The 16059-nt window shown below is 39.5% G+C and overlaps 1 protein-coding gene across 2 annotated transcripts; it reads right to left on the reverse strand.

Moving 5' to 3' along the window:
- Positions 1 to 7961: 7961 nt before the first annotated feature.
- Positions 7962 to 16043, reverse strand: LOC114357519 (uncharacterized). 2 transcript variants are annotated; one of them, XM_028311152.1, is made up of 11 exons: positions 15847 to 16043; positions 15634 to 15745; positions 15414 to 15545; positions 15086 to 15144; positions 14849 to 15005; positions 13766 to 13934; positions 12913 to 13095; positions 12231 to 12378; positions 10257 to 10898; positions 9565 to 9661; positions 7962 to 9138 (listed from the first exon to the last, which is right to left on the reverse strand). In XM_028311152.1, the coding sequence occupies exons 1-11, from the start codon at positions 15878 to 15880 to the stop codon at positions 8952 to 8954; spliced, it is 1920 nt and encodes a 639-aa protein (XP_028166953.1). In that variant the 5' UTR covers positions 15881 to 16043; the 3' UTR covers positions 7962 to 8951. The 2 variants fall into 2 exon arrangements, with proteins under 2 accessions (XP_028166953.1, XP_028166954.1); XM_028311153.1 differs by having other exon boundaries at positions 9062 to 9151.
- Positions 16044 to 16059: the final 16 nt, after the last annotated feature.

Genomic DNA, 16059 nt, shown 5'->3' on the forward strand with positions numbered 1-16059 from the left:
GTCCGAGCATCCTGCGTACGCGCAAAGCAAAATTCAAATTGCCCTTGTTCCCGTTCCGTCCGCGTTGTGAAACGCAACGGGGAAGTAGAGCTGTCTCTTTCTGTCCCGAGGGTTGGAGCGGTGGGAACTGTGTCGGAATGTTTTGTTTTCGTTCCGTCTCGCTCTACGGGGGAACCTGTTGTGAATGGACGCGGTGGATGAGTGGTTGCTGCGCGTAGGTGGGTCGCGGTTTGATTCTGGACTAAATATTTTTTTGGTACGAGTACTATAGTATCTTTTTAAAGGATCTTGTTAACAGATAACTTACCTACTCAATGCGTTCTCTAAGAAAAAATACTATTGTACAATTTAAAAAAATAACAAGGTAGCTAAGTAGGTAGGACATTTGCATTACCCTAAAATTAAACTAAGAAAATGTAATAATTATTACCATTTTTAGTGATAGAAATATTTTCTCAGGTATTTGATAATTTAGCTAGATATTAATTTTAAAAACGTCCAACAAAATAAAAAACATTTCGCCGAAATTCAATTTCCTCATAGTGAAGCTACTTCGATTACTCCCTTATCCTGTATTGTATGGGAATGTATGGGCGTCGGCGCGCCCATCAAGAACGCATTTTTTTATCGCGTCACCCGAACATGTTATCCCCGTACTTTATTGATTCACACCTTTCCATGAAGGACCGTGTTTTTTTCTACGCACACCTTTGCGGTTTAACTCGGTACTTCATGTGTGCGGCGTACCGTGAAGGGGAAGGCTATGAAGTAGCGTGTTTTTTCGTGCTGTTTGGTTCGCGGTGGAATTACGTACTTTATGGGCAGGGGTGTCGCTGGGTTCTCACGGTCGCGGTGTATGAGAATGTGCCAAGGTGCAGGGTTCGATAGACCTCCGTATTTTATTATGCACTCGGTAATTCGCGTTGTTTTAGCAATGTCGTAGTATTTTTGGTATGGGGACTTCTGCTACTTATAAGTACAGTAGGTAAATAGATTTCATTTGTATTTACATAATATTTAAACGCATTTAATGAATACTATTTTTAAGGTGACGCCTTTTTAATTTCTGATGTTATTGGTGACATGGTGACTAGACTAGATGTCGCCGTAGCGTAGTGGTGAGCAGTAACGCTTCAAGCGAAAGGTCATGGGTTCAAATGGAGGATTTTAGTAAGAATGTTAAGTTCCTTTTATTTCTTGCGCAATGTTTATGTTATCGAATTTAAATTATTGTTAAGGATCTAAGTTACTTCAAAACAATTTAAAAAACATATTTTATATTAAGATCTAATATTATGTACAGAACGTTATTGCATAAAATTACATAATATTGAAAAATTGATCACATTTAATACCTAGATAATTTCATTGTTTACTTGTAGGTAATACGTGGTAATACTAGTCAAGTACAAAATGTCATTGTCCTACTGAACCAGGTGTTCCATTGATGACCTTTCCGTCTGGTTCCGTACGTCCTGCATCGACAAATTAATATTTAATTAGATCGTAAACATTTCTCCCACGGTCACAATGCCAGAAAACCACTCAACTTGGCACCTGCAAAACACAATTCCAGTTTATTTTCAACCTTACTGCTTTGCAATACGGTTTAAGTAACGGTTTGTGACCGCAAAATGGTTCCAGTTAACGTTTAAGTCCAGACTTTTAATGGGTTTATCCTATGTAAAGGAGCATAGAGTTCAAAATAGCTTTTAATATAGATCCTGTGGTATCACATGAACCGAAGTGTGACGGTATTGCATGCGATGTCGTGACGGAGCCAATGAAAAGTGAATAATTTGATGTCATATGTCGCTGACGTGTGAAAGGGGCTGATGATGGGAAAAAGCGGTTTATCGGAATTTTACTGAACCTAACCAATTTGGAATTTCGGTTAGGAACCTGTGTACCTTAGGTACCACCACCTAACCGAAATGATTCACGTCATAGGTACAGTTATCGCTTTATTTCCTGAATCTAGAGAGAACAAAATTCCTTCTCTTTGTCATCTCCGATACTCATGGCTGGTTTATGTGAATAGGCGGAAATTTTCAATGGCCTAGATTTACTTTATCGTAGGGCTACTTATACCCTCGCTTAACTGAGTACATAAGTAACTTACATATCACATTATACACAACTTTCCAGGGGATGCGTCATAATAACGTCTTGTTGAGGACCGGTTTTCACGAGACCATGATGCATAAAAGCTGAACTTAAATGTGATTAATTTTTAAATGAAAACATGAAGGTATTTAGGTACTATACATTTTCAGTTCTCACACTCATCACTACTAAATTGTCCCCGGGCGGGCTTTGAACTTACAAAAACAGCTGGCATTGTGACCAACAAGGTCTTAACTAAATCAAGCTCTATTTTACACCATTTCAGCATCCATACTTATACCCACCTACGTAAACTAGCCTCACCCCAATCTTAATGAGTACTTATATGCTCCAAATTCCAAAATCCAGTAATGGGAAACATACGTGACAATCTCAGCTAAAGGATATATTCCCCTCCATGAAACTTAAGACCACGTTCAGTGACAATTTTTATGTGAATCCGGTAATCTTAAAAACCCAAACCGAAAGTAAGAGTTTAAAAAACAACAAACAACCGATCATGCCCTTTTCCGTGTCTTAAAAGCGTGTGAACCGACGACTGGATATAATATTATTGTTTAATGGATAACGGGCCAGCTTCCTTCCTACAGATGGGGATGTAATTTATTGCGACGCAAAAACTTGAGGACGTTCCGGGGATTTAATAAATAATAATAATGTTAAAGTTCTCAGACTGGGTCAGTTTGTAAACACGACGGTTCTGGTTTGTGTCATTTGATATTCGACTCACCGAATGTATCTATCTATTTAAACTCAGTAAATATGTACTTATTTGTACAATCAGACAACTACAAAAGCTTAAATGGGTTAATGATAGGTCTGTGTTTAAAAAGGGATTTTATATTTAGTAAACACTATTTAATAGAACATGCAAATAAATGAATTTTGACTTTGACTTGCTTCCGGTAGATAAGCATTTCAGTTAACTAACCACAAGGACCGGTCGTTATGAAAAGCCTTGGGGGAGGCCTTTGTCCAACAATGGCTGAAACGAACTTGTGGTAAGACGAAAGTGAAAATGACGAACTTTATGCGACACACGACTCATGCCACACGGTAACTCCTGGTATCTACAATTTAGCACATAAGTAGGTCCTGTATTAGGGGTCATCCATAAAGTACGTCACACGTAAAGAGGGGGGGAGGGGGTCGACAAAGTGTGACATGGTATGACAAGGGGTGGGACTCCTAAGTTTTGTGACATCACATTTCAAAATCTAATATATCTAGAGGTACTAATCGCGTAATTTGAAATATAAATTAAACTAAAAAATACCCCCACCACTTAAGCACAACTCTGTCGAAGTCGAAAACCTAGGAGAGTTTTAATGTGCAACCAATAAAGCCATTAAATCAATAAAACCTTTTGTAGGAATTATTTCAGATTTAAAATCTAATTCTATTGGCCTATAATGCTGCCAAACGCACCGTACCTCGCGCGCGCGTGATTTTATTGTTTCTATTTGTTGCTATTTTTTTTATAAGTAGGTAATTTAATAATTTTTCGATGTGAAATTGCAAAACATGTGACGTCACACTAGGGAGGGGGGGTCTTAGAAATGTGACCACCTGTGACAAGGACGGGGGAGGGGTCAAAAATCATGAAATTCGTGTGACGTACTTTATGGATGGCCCCTTATGAACCTATATGTAAAATCAATAAGAACGGAAGGGGTATTTTTAAGAAATATTGTGAGGAGACGCTCTCACGGAAAAAAATCTTGTTACATCCAAAATCTGTAGCACTTTTTCATCCCCACATGGAGATTTCCCATGGAAACAGGTGGGTACAAAAACTGCGCCCTTTGCCTATCAACTGGTTTTTATATAAAAAAAAATCCATCCGGGACGGTTTCCGGGTCGGTCGGCCGCCGGACAAAAAACTTATTGTGCCCTGATTGATGGATAAATATTTGTAAATGTTCACTTTATAACGTGAGAATTATTGAGAGCATCTTCCGGTTACGATGATTTATTGGGAGATAATAAGTTGACCGACTTTGGGTTTTAAACTTACCGCATTATAGAATTAGATAGAATAACTACCTATGCGTAAGAAAATACTTAATAAATATTGGAAACTAGGTATTATCCCAACTAATATTATAAATGCGAAAGTAACTCTGTCTGTCTGTCTGTCTGTTACGCTTTCCCGCTTAAACCTCGCAACCGATTTTGATGAAATTTGGCATAGAGATAGTTTGAGTCCCGGGAAAGAACATAGGATAGTTTTTATCCCGGTTTTTGAAACAGGGACGCGCGCGATAAAGTTTTTCTGTGACAGACAAAATTCCACGCGGGCGAAGCCGCGGGCGGAAAGCTAGTAGACAATAAATAGGTTCATGGTCACTTTCCCTCCATTTTAAATACTTGCAATCTTTATCTGCATCTAATTTTAATACAAGTAGAAACGCGAGTGATTTGAAGGAATAAGACCGGACTTGTCCGGTCAGAAAAATAAATCTGTCTATTAGCGAATGTGAGAGTATAAATCTGGTATTAAGTTGTAACTACCGAAAAATACAGACCTAGATCAAACTGTTAACAGTTACGATAAGTAAACAAATAAAGCCGTTAAAGATAAGGCCCCTCATATTCCAGCTGGCCTAATTCCTAAAGCGAGGAATACATTTTATCACACAGTTCACGGAGTTCAATCCACCCCTAGCTGGTCCTGTAAAACAGTCTGTATAGCTATGCGGACTTCCCTCCGTTCCCACGGTGGGGCGACAGGTGTGCTCCCTGCGACACTCCCTACTAATGGACATGGACAATTTGAACGTTATATTTGAATGATAAAGTTCAATATAGTTTGAAGTCGAATTATGTTTTGTGTCCAGCAACTCTTGATGATATTGCAATTTTAATAAATTATTCACAATTTATTAAGTTAATGAGGGGTAATATTATTTTAATGATCAAAATACTAATCCTATTATAAAAATTATGAAAAGTTACTGTCCGTGAATTTATAAATAGTATTACACATTTAATTGTCATCGACAATACTTACATAACAATAAAGAAAATTTTTTTGTAATAAAGGAGCTGGACATAAGACATAAATCATCTACCTCCTCCTGCAAGAAACATCAAAAACGCCTAATATTATTGCTCAATTCCAGCAAAAAATATTGGCCATAAACGTTTCGACACCAACCCAATTAAAAATAGATACGCATCTCCCAACTTCTTGCCCCAAAATGACCAATAACTTTTTTGCACTTCTTATTGGCAGCCAGAAAAAAAAATGGCCGACTTGTGGGAATTATCCCGAATCGCGATTCTCAGTTACCAACCCGATATCCCTTTGTGTAAGGCACCTTGAGGGTTGACGGACGCCATTGTATTCATACAAAAGAAAAGATTACGGGGTCCTTTGTAAGAGTATACCACTTTCAATGAAGATGGTGGGAGTCAATTTGAATGAGTGGCGCTTGTTTCTTTTTGGTTTAAGTAGATGCTTGAACTAATAGCTTATTATTGAATACAACTTTGGTTGTTTATGTTGCATTTTTGTTGCAATTTTATTTTTGTTTGCATTTTTACAAAAAAATATACCAATCAAAATATTTTTAAGTGTTCATAAAAGTTTAAAGTTTCATAAAAGTTTTTGGTTCGTTAAATTATTGCTAAATTGTTATTTTAAAAAACCTGTTCGTTTTAGCCAAAGGACGTCCAAAAAATCCATAATCAAAAATATTGAAAAAAGGTACCTAATTAAGGATGCAAGGCATTTAAATAAAAACCAAAATTAAATATTTATTTATTTTATTGTTATTTTGTTACATTCTTACCGCACTCGCAATTAACATTCTAATGAAAATAATTAAAAAGTAGTGCTGTATTTCACATAATAATTTTGAAGGGAGTGCGATTAATAAACATGCTATATAATAAAAACATACTTAACAAACACGAACAAATATCTTTAATCTCTTAGGTGCCGATAATGGATTCACTTTCTCAAACTAAAAGTCTGTAAATCTAACAGGACCTGGTATTTTATACCGATTATGGGACTAGTTATGTCCTTAACTGCACATCAATATACTTAAGTCATTAAAAAGTATAAACCTCATTCTGTTTCAGTTATAACTAACAAACGCGACGCTTGCACGCGGCGTTTATACGCTTGTAAAACGCACACGCCATTATGAATCGGGACTAATAACAAAAGAAGTTAGACTTGTCGACTTTTAGTCTTAGATGTGAAGTCTCAAATCGGGCTCATACAAATATGCGAGACATAATAAACTAAACCTAACATTGCAAACTTATAATTCGATACGTAAAATTTTTAACCTATCTAACAAATAAATGCATTGATAAATGTCACGTTAGTTAGCTACACTAGCAAGGAACTGGGCGGTAAGGTAACACCGTTTTCCTTATCCTTGACATTTTAATTAAAATTAGGGTTGGCACATCTGCAAACATTGATTCTCTTACTTAGATAATCGATTTCTTCAGGGCAAGGTAAGCACAAGATTTAGGTACTCATTTATTTGTTTTATGTCTCTTGAAAAGTCTTTGACGTTTGACTGATGGCAATAGGTCTTGACTTAGACATACCTAGTAGTAGACAGACAGGACAGCATTAGATACGCCTAGTCAATGTTTAAAGATGTGCTAAACCATTATAAAATACAAAGCTTACTATCAACATACATCATAAATTCATTAATATAATTTTTGGTCGTTTTGATAAAATTTGTTTGTCACCAACTTTCATAAATCACAAAATCACTTTATCACAACACTTTTTTGGAAATTGCTCGAATTGTCACAAAGTTAGCTTATCAAAATTATGAAGCTCCGACATTTTATAATCTTAGGTCAAGTAAACAGCTAAGTCCTATATCTAATACACTGGCACTGGGTTATCACAGAAATGGAAGTAATAATTGCAAAAGCCATCGATTAATTTAGGTCTTTAATTAGTATTAATGACAATCAAAATGAGAATTAAGCTGAAATTAATAAAAATTCGGAGAAACGCCGTTAAAATCTACAGATCCGTTAAACTGGATCAAACTAATCTACTTAAAATATACAAGAGAAAGTATAAAATATGAAATTAAAAAATAAGTAATAATAAAAACAATAAAGTAAATGCTGAAATTCAATTGGCAGATTTGAGATTATTATTTATTTTATGATGCGGTAAAATAGACAAGACTGTATAAAACATACTTGAAGAAATTAAAAAGCTGCAGTTTTATAAATTAGTTGCAGCGATTTAATTGATACATTCATTTCTTTTGTACAGATAGAAAGCTCTTCAGACTTGCATGTGTTTTTATGAACGTAAGTTATTGACGTCATGGAAAGTGCGCATTAATTATAAAGTGTGTGTTATTAAAATATTCGAGATAATATCTAAAAGTGCACCACCACCCTCAACGTTATTTGGTTTGTGTATAAGGTGGATCACTAATTTTGAATTTTACTTAGGTCTAGTCTAGTTATTTTTAACATGCTGTTGTTAGTTTTATAACTTATGATAGGTCCATCGAAAATTTTTGATTGAAAATCTTCAAATCGATGTTATACAACTAACTGTCAAGCAGTCATGCATCTTAAACGTAATTTTACAATCACAACACCGAATAATCTCTTCGTATCAAAACGTATATTATTTAAATGCATTTTACTAAATTTAGGTTATCGAATTAAAATCTTATTTACATTGAGTTTGTTCCGGCGTTTCTTCTCAGCACTTGCCATATGTTTGTCTCGAAGCGCTGGTAGGGCCCAAAAGATAAGGAGACATGTAAAGTGCCCCATAAGGGCTACCTTTTTCTTTTTTTATTATTTTCTATTGACGTTCATAAGTGCCACTTGTGGTCTAAACTTTAGACTCTAAACTGAATAAATATTTTTGATTTTGATTTTGATTGGCAGACAAGGCACTGCATTGGCGTATTTTCCATCGGTGAACAAATATTGCAGACAAAATTTCATTTTAATTTGTGACGCCTATTGGTTAGTTCTGATATCAAGTTTCTAAAATGTACTGGTTTAATTTTTTTCAGTTTTATTATTTTATAGTTTTTGAATGTGATACGTCATTCAAAGCACAGCGACAGAAATAAAATTGTCACAGATTCATAAAATCTAAGGCCAATATTGAAAGTTTCAAAACGCACAAAAAATTTAGTTTTGAATTGACTTTTTGTGATAAATAGCTGCATTTTGTGCCAGGGAACAATGTTAATCTTGAAGAACATAATTATTTCACCACTTTTACACCAGGCGGTTTAAATGCTGCAAATTTGTAGTATTAGTTAGCTACATTGAGCAAGAGTACTGCTATTATTTCAGTCCTTATTGGAAACTTGATAAGGTCCAAATTGACTTACACTACCGGCCGAATGAAACATCGGTAATCCATCGTTACGTATACATGCACGTGCACGTATGCGTAACATTGGTATATGAGATGGATTACCGTAGTCGTAGACGTCTACGTAACAACACAGTTTATCTATTTCTGGCTTAAATCTTGAAAATAATACTAGAAAAAGGTCCTCATCAGGATGACATCATCCCTTTATAAATCTTATTGCCTCGTTTTTAAGTCGAAAAACAATTTGCCAAAAGGCAAAATTATGAGCACGCCGATGTAATAACACCATACATGCGTGTACATCTATTGTTGTTATGACACCTGTATGCTCATAATTGCCACCTGTAAAAGAACTCCCTGTGCATTAACACGCAAGACACATATTTGGCCACTTTCCTATGTCCAGCAGTGGACTGTTATATTGATGAATCTGAAAAGGACCTTATTTCTACAGCAAAACTGTTATTATTGCTCACATAGGCACATCGGCAACGTACTCGATCCTCAGGAACAGGTCCATGATGTCTTGTGGCTGCAGCCAGCGCCACGGTACAGGATCGCGGCAGGCGGCGCGCGGTCTCGCGAAGGCGTACAGAACGCAGACCGCGCACGCAAAGCAGACCACCGCGAAAACTTGGAACATGACCTTGAGTGCGTCCCTGCAATCACATACTGAGGCACTGAGACGATGTGGGCGCTGTCATGGTGAACACGAAGCTAATTGGTGTTATAAAGGAGATTATGTAAAAGATAAATATGGTTAATATAGCTTTCAGTGTGCTTACCATGAGTTTATGTTATGTGTGCTCAATAACGACTACGTAAAAAAATATATTAAATCATAAATGTATGACAAATTGTACAGCGCTTTTAGCGGCTACTTTTAAAACTAAAATCTTACATAACGTAAACTCATGGTAAACACACAGCTCATAGGTAATTTGTTGCTTTTTGTGCATTACGACGTTAACAATGCTTTGGCCCATCATGACCACTTTCCACTATAGATTTATAAGTGTAGCTACCTCGAAGTTAGAGATTCATTTCATAGATAATACAGAAAAATATAAGCTTTTTATACGCACCAGAAATATTTCCTCAAACTGCGGTGCGGTGCGATCACTTTCCTTTTCTCGCAGTCCGCGCACGGCACCTCCACCTGTGTCCCCACTGAAGATATGTCTGTAACATACACAATTACATTAGAAACTATACATTCATTAACTTCTGTTCAACTATACTACATCTACTTCATTAACTACGAACTAAGAATACATTATTTGTACGTAAACATAATATTGTTACGAAAAATTTCAAACAGGACGTCACAATACCACTGAAAATGCAACAAATAAGCAACATGGCCCACATTAAAGGTTATACACGGCGACGCAACGACAGGCGACACTACAAAATGCTATGCAATAGAAAATCGTTTTCTTAGAATGATTCTATAGCAGCATACATCACATCACCCGTGTGTAAGATTTTTAAGATATTTTTTTACTTAGTTACTAAAATTGTTGCGTTGCCGTGTAAAATAATTATAACGCCACCACCAATCAACATAGAAACAAGACACAATTACAATACACAAATGTAACAATCACATTAGATTCCCTTTTTCCATGTACACCGGTTTGATTCGGTATATAAATAAATATAAAATAACCAAATCAATTATTATTTAATTACCATCTACATTATATCTACCCTCCTAATTCGACAATAACAAAGTCTACGTGTCTCAAATACGTTAATAGCACAAGCGATTTACCGCCATCAGTCTGGCACTGCGCACAGCACATATCGCGCTCGAAGCCTTCTAAAATCTCCTTCTGGCTAGCGCAAGCAGCTTCTAACAGCCTGATCTTAGCTTGCAAGCTATCCACAGCAGCTTGGAGGAAGCTATTCCTCCCGTTACTATCGTTTACTAGCTTCTGTAGAAGACTTAAGTTATCTTCGTAACGAGACAGCTCGCTTTCCGTTTCTTTTACGACAAGCTGCGAACGCCTCACGTCGCTCTCTAATTTATCTATATTAAGCTTCATTTTCTCGCATTCAAGACAGTTCGAGCAGTTTATACATTCTATACTATTGTTGTTATTGAAGATGTCGTCAGTTTGCGTTTGAATGTTATGATACGGGATGCAAATATGTCCTAAATCCTCAGTTTGCGTTTCAGAGTTGATTAATTCTGTGATTTTGTCAACTTCTGTATCTGTTTGGGTCTCGACTGTTGTCATGGAGGTTTCGAAAGGGTTCAGGCATCTGTCATCGTGATGGTTGCCTGTGAAGCTATATCGAGAAGTGTTGTTGAAGCTGAGACGGATCTCGTCAAACAGCGACATGTTGGTGCCCCGCCCTTGGTCTTCTTTTAGGGCATTCATGAACGACTCTTCGTCTAACAGGCGGTTTTCTAGAGGGAAATTTAAAGGTTACTAAGAGAACTAGGGATTAATAGAAATAGGTGGTTAAAATGTAGGGGAACAATAAAAATTTCGTAAGTCAAGAGTGAAAAGAGTAAGTCCGCATTCAAAGAAAATTTCATTATAGGTTTCTACATAATCAAAAGTAAAAAATTCTTTATACAGAGCTGATGATGACTCATCAGCATTTTCAGTTAAAAGCAGTCAACTGCTGGACGTAAGCTTTCCCCAAGCAACGCCACAAAGCACGTTCTCCCACTCTTAGCATCTAGCGGTTACCACAATATCTTCTCGAGGTCGTCGGTCCACCGAGCAGTATACTGACCGGGCGAGAAGCGGCTGTCCTCACAGTAGCTGACGTCGATGGAGCGCTCGAGCCGCAGCGGCATCTGGTCGCCTTGTACCGACGGTCGTCGGTCCATCAAGTATACTGACCGGGCGAGAAGCGGCTCTCGTCGCAGTAGCGGTCGTCGATGGAGCGGTCGAGCCGCAGCAGCGTCTGGTCGCCTTGTACTGACGGTCGTCGGTCCACCGAGTGTACTGACCGTGCGAGAAGCGGCTGACGTCGATGGAGCGGTCGAGCCGCAGCGGCGTCTGGTCGCCTTGTACTGACGGTCGTCGGTCCACCGAGTGTACTGACCGTGCGAGAAGCGGCTGACGTCGTTTAAGAACAATATGTAAACTATTAAAAAATAAAGAAACTATTGCTCGGACGGACCCTGAAGTTAGTTAAACGACCACTTTAAAATAAAAAATACAAAAAAAATCTCATTTCTGATACAGCTATCTTTGACAATTTTTAAATATATTTAGGAAAACAAAAACTAAGTAAATTACTGTTGAAAAACATAGGTTCTATCCTTAATTATCGCAATCCACCACTGTTACTCGAAAACAATGGTTTTGAAAATAAATATGCAATTTACAAAAGTTGTAAGTTTAAGAGCGCCCGAAAACAAATACATACACGTTAAGCGAACTATCGCATTCAGACTACTCTAGAGGGTAGATTTGCGCTCGTTGAACATTGAATAAGGTACCATGGTATTCCTGGAAGTGTGTACTACCCGCGTATATGGTTTATTTTTCAATAGATTGATTTTGGAAAACTGGGTTTTGGCCGCCTAAATCGTTGAAATCTACGTATGTGCGTCGATGGAGCGGTCGAGCCGCAGCGGCGTCTGGTCGCCTTGTACTGACGGTCGTCGGTCCACCGAGTGTACTGACCGTGCGAGAAGCGGCTGACGTCGATGGAGCGGTCGAGCCGCAGCGGCGTCTGGTCGCCTCGTACTGACGATCGTCAGTCCGTCGAGTATACTGACCAGGCGAGAAGCGGCTATCGGCGGTGAGGCTGTCGAGCGCGGCGAGCGCGTGGTCCTCGCAGTAGCTGACGTCGATGGAGCGGTCGAAACGCAGCGGAGTCTGGTTGGCCTTATTCACTGTATCTTTCAGCTCCATTTCCAGCAGGACCTGAATGGAATAGAATATCCAGGTCACTAATATAATAGACTAGCTTTTGCTCGTGGCTTCACCCGTGAAAAATGTTTCATATTTTCATAGTGATAAGTTAGGGAGAGTTCCACCCTTTATGGGAGGTGTTTGAAGAGGAGGAGGGAAAAATTTCATCAAAATCCGTAATCTGTTCGTTCGTTCGTTTCAGCCGAAAGACGTCCACTGCTGGACAAAGACCTCCCCCAAGTATTTCTACAAAGACCTGTCCTGCGCCGCTCGCATCCAGGCACCTCCTGCGACCCTCACCAGATCGTCGGGCCACCTAGTGGGAGGCCTGCCCACGCTAACCTGCCCCGTAATCAGTATCCGTCCAAAAAGTAAATAACTATTTCTAAATAAGTGTGCTTGTGACGTGTCGGCTGCTATGCTGCAGCCGACGCGCGACGTGAATACATTATGCAACTCTTAAAAATGTTTGTGTTGAGACCCGTGTTTCTCTATTTTATTTCAAAATAAGATGTTCTTCTGCCTGCTGCAGCACCGACTGTGTACCTTCTCCTTGATGAGCTGCTGCATGACCTCTTCTTGGTCGTGCAGACGAGCGGCCAACTCGGCGCGCTCGGCCCGAAGCGATTCGTTCTGCTCCAGCAACGCCGACTGCCGCGAGGCATACATCTCGTTGATGCGGTGGCACTCGTCCTTGGACTTGGTCAGCAACTCTTGCAGGGTCAGCTTCTGAAAACGATAATTAAATCTGTGTAAAAGACAAGGTTAACAACAATAAACTGCTTCGGGTCGTCTTCAGGAGCTTTTATTGTTGGGAATCTCCTCTAAATATTGGTGGGTGCACTATCAAGCTTTTAGCATTATAAATGCTAAATTACCATACAGCACGGGCAAGCTAACTGCATCTCGCTGGAAAGCGATTCTCCTTCCCACTTATCCCGTAGGCCTCCCGCGTTCGCAACAGAGCGTCGATGTAACATTACGGCCGCTAGCCATGGCCGCGTATCCGCTAGCTATGAGCTATATCTGTTGCTCGAGATGAGGCAGCGACTCGGCCTGAGGCTGCCTCATCTCGAGCAATAAAATGTGGCTCGGTCCGCGGTAAATTGCCTCGCAACAAGTCTTGCCTCAGGTTGAGACAGCGTCTCCATTTGAGCAGCCGCTGGTCTAGGCGGCTGCTCGACCCGAGGCTACCTCTAGTGGAGATCCGGTATCGGTGTCGTCCATCGCCCGCTTGCTGGCCAGCAGGCGTTCGAAGTCCATCTTGTAGTCACCACCCCAGAATGGTGTAGTGCCCACTATTCGTCCTCATCCACCTAAGCCCCTTTGTCAGGATTCGCCGCCCCTAACCTTGGGTACGCCAATGCGCACGTGGCTCGCTCGTGTCCCCTGCACTGACCTCGCTCTCCAGCGCGGCTCGCTGCTCGGCCAGCAGCTTGCTCCTCCTGCGGGAGCCCTCCAGCTCCCGGCGCGCGTCGTCCAGCGCCCGCTCGCTGGCCAGCAGGCGGTCGCAGGCCTCTTCATAGTCGCGGCGCACGTGGCTCAGAGTTATGTTCTCTTCGCGTAACCTGGAGGTTAGCAACGTGGACGTGAATATACTACTCATCCCTAAGCTTGCAGCAGTACAGCAGTCGACACGATCGAGTTCGAACTGCCAACCGTCTAGCGGATTGCAAGCGGAGCGGCGGCGCGGTGGGCACGCCGCTGTCGACAAAATTCTTGCAAAAAGCCACGGCGTGTTTGCCGCGCCGCCTCTCCGCGTTGACTTGAAACCGCTTGTAATCCGCCCAGCTCAAATCAGCTCAGTGTAAAATCAGCTCTTACACTAAGCGTTTCCGCCTAGAATTTTCGCATCGTGTTGGCCGCGCAGCTGCGACGTCTTCGCCGCGGATACGCGGCGTGTTCGCTGCGTCCCCGCTCCGCTTTGAAAACGCTTGTAATCCGCCAGTGTGGCAAGGCCCTAGCTGTGTTTCAAAGTTTTGGGAAATGAAGATGCCTGTATTATGTAAATTGATAGTTTTTGTGTGATGTGCCATAAAAATAGATACTCTGCTACCTAATCTAGACTCAAAGCATGAATCATGAAAATGCATTGTATGTAAGAGAAACATAATGCACAAGGAAGTATTTTTACCTTATCTTTTAGAGCTTTTGTTAGCTTGAAAGAAATATAGAAAATGTATTTAAAGACCACATTAATGCATTCTATCCATTAGAAATAATGCAAAAGTGATTAGGTAGTAATGTTTCACTGAAGTTCAATTGAGCAAGAAAATTATTTATGACTCAACCTACAAAAATGATTATTTTCTTTTCTATTACATATTAAGGACTACAATTGGGTGAATTTCAAAGCAATGAAATATTTCAATCAGTTGTTAATTGATAGATTACAACACTGTTCTTTTAGATACTTTCGAAATGGACTATTAAATTGTTTGCTATTCCTACTCAATTAGCAATGTAAATAATTTTGACTTACATGTTCAAATGTCCCCGCAGCGAGTCCCGCTCAGCTGTGAGCGTAGCCAGCACCTCCTCGTGCTGGCGGTCCGTGAAGTCCAGCTGGTTGCGGAGCTGGTGGGCCAAGTGTGCCTTCTCACGCAGCTCGCTTTGTAAATCTTCCAGCAGTTGGAAGCCTACAAGGGAGATACAGACGTTGCGTTTAAAGTGCTAATTTAAATAGAGATATATTTCAAATGATTATGGTTTAAATTACCATCAGATGATATCCCTGAGTCTGAATCATGCGGAGCTTGCCCACACCTCAAATTGAAGCTGAAAAAATAAGTATTATTGAAAGTTTGTTTACTTGTTTTTGTCAAATTATCTAGCGCTACAACAATAAATAAAAGGAGAGTTTAAGTCAATTGATTGTACCTAGAGTAAACACTGCACATAAGTTTTTAAACCTTGATAAGATAAGGAAACAAATAACGAATAAACGGTGTAAACATCTCATGTATGTTTTCAATGTTTGTGTGAGTCAATAAAGATTATTATTTTGTTTAATAAAAAAACTGTGTACAAAACAAAGATTTATTTACCTCTCATCAAGATCAACTTTACACTTCTGACTCTCGCTGTACTTGTGCAAAGCTTTTGCCAGGATTATCACATTCACTTCAGGGTTGTTCTGGCCAGGATCCAACAAGGACTTCAAGTAGCTGTATTCAGCTCTATGAAGAAATAAACAACACGTTGAGATTAGAGTGAAAAAGGGCAATATTCAGTAACTAAATACTACGAAAGAGTTTAACTACTTACTTGTTAGTTTTGATGAATGGGGCAAACTTATCCATCAGAGCGTCAACCCGTAACGTCCCCGAGCTTTCTGCACCGCAGTAGTCAAAAATTTGAAGCGCAGTCACGTAATATTCTGCCAAATAGTACCAAATTTAGTTCACGCGGTAATTAGTAATTTTAGAATACGTAAATACACCACCGCGGTGTGTTATTTATAAATTTGATGCCGCTTACCATCCGCATTCGATGAATCCATGTCAGTATTCATTGTGTCAATATATCAAAAAATTTAATAAACTATACTTTCGTCACGCGTGAATTATACCATGCGAGCGGTTAACGGCCAAGATGTTTATTTTTCATTAACATAAAAATAAATTCGTTACACAGTCCAAAATAAACGTGGTGGCCAAAAGACGAACTATTTTATGATTGATAAACGTCAGA

This window comes from Ostrinia furnacalis, unplaced genomic scaffold (assembly GCF_004193835.3).
Source record: "Ostrinia furnacalis isolate ACB-3 unplaced genomic scaffold, ASM419383v2 OfSCF3210, whole genome shotgun sequence".
In the NCBI taxonomy this organism is placed as follows: Eukaryota; Metazoa; Arthropoda; class Insecta; order Lepidoptera; family Crambidae; genus Ostrinia; species Ostrinia furnacalis.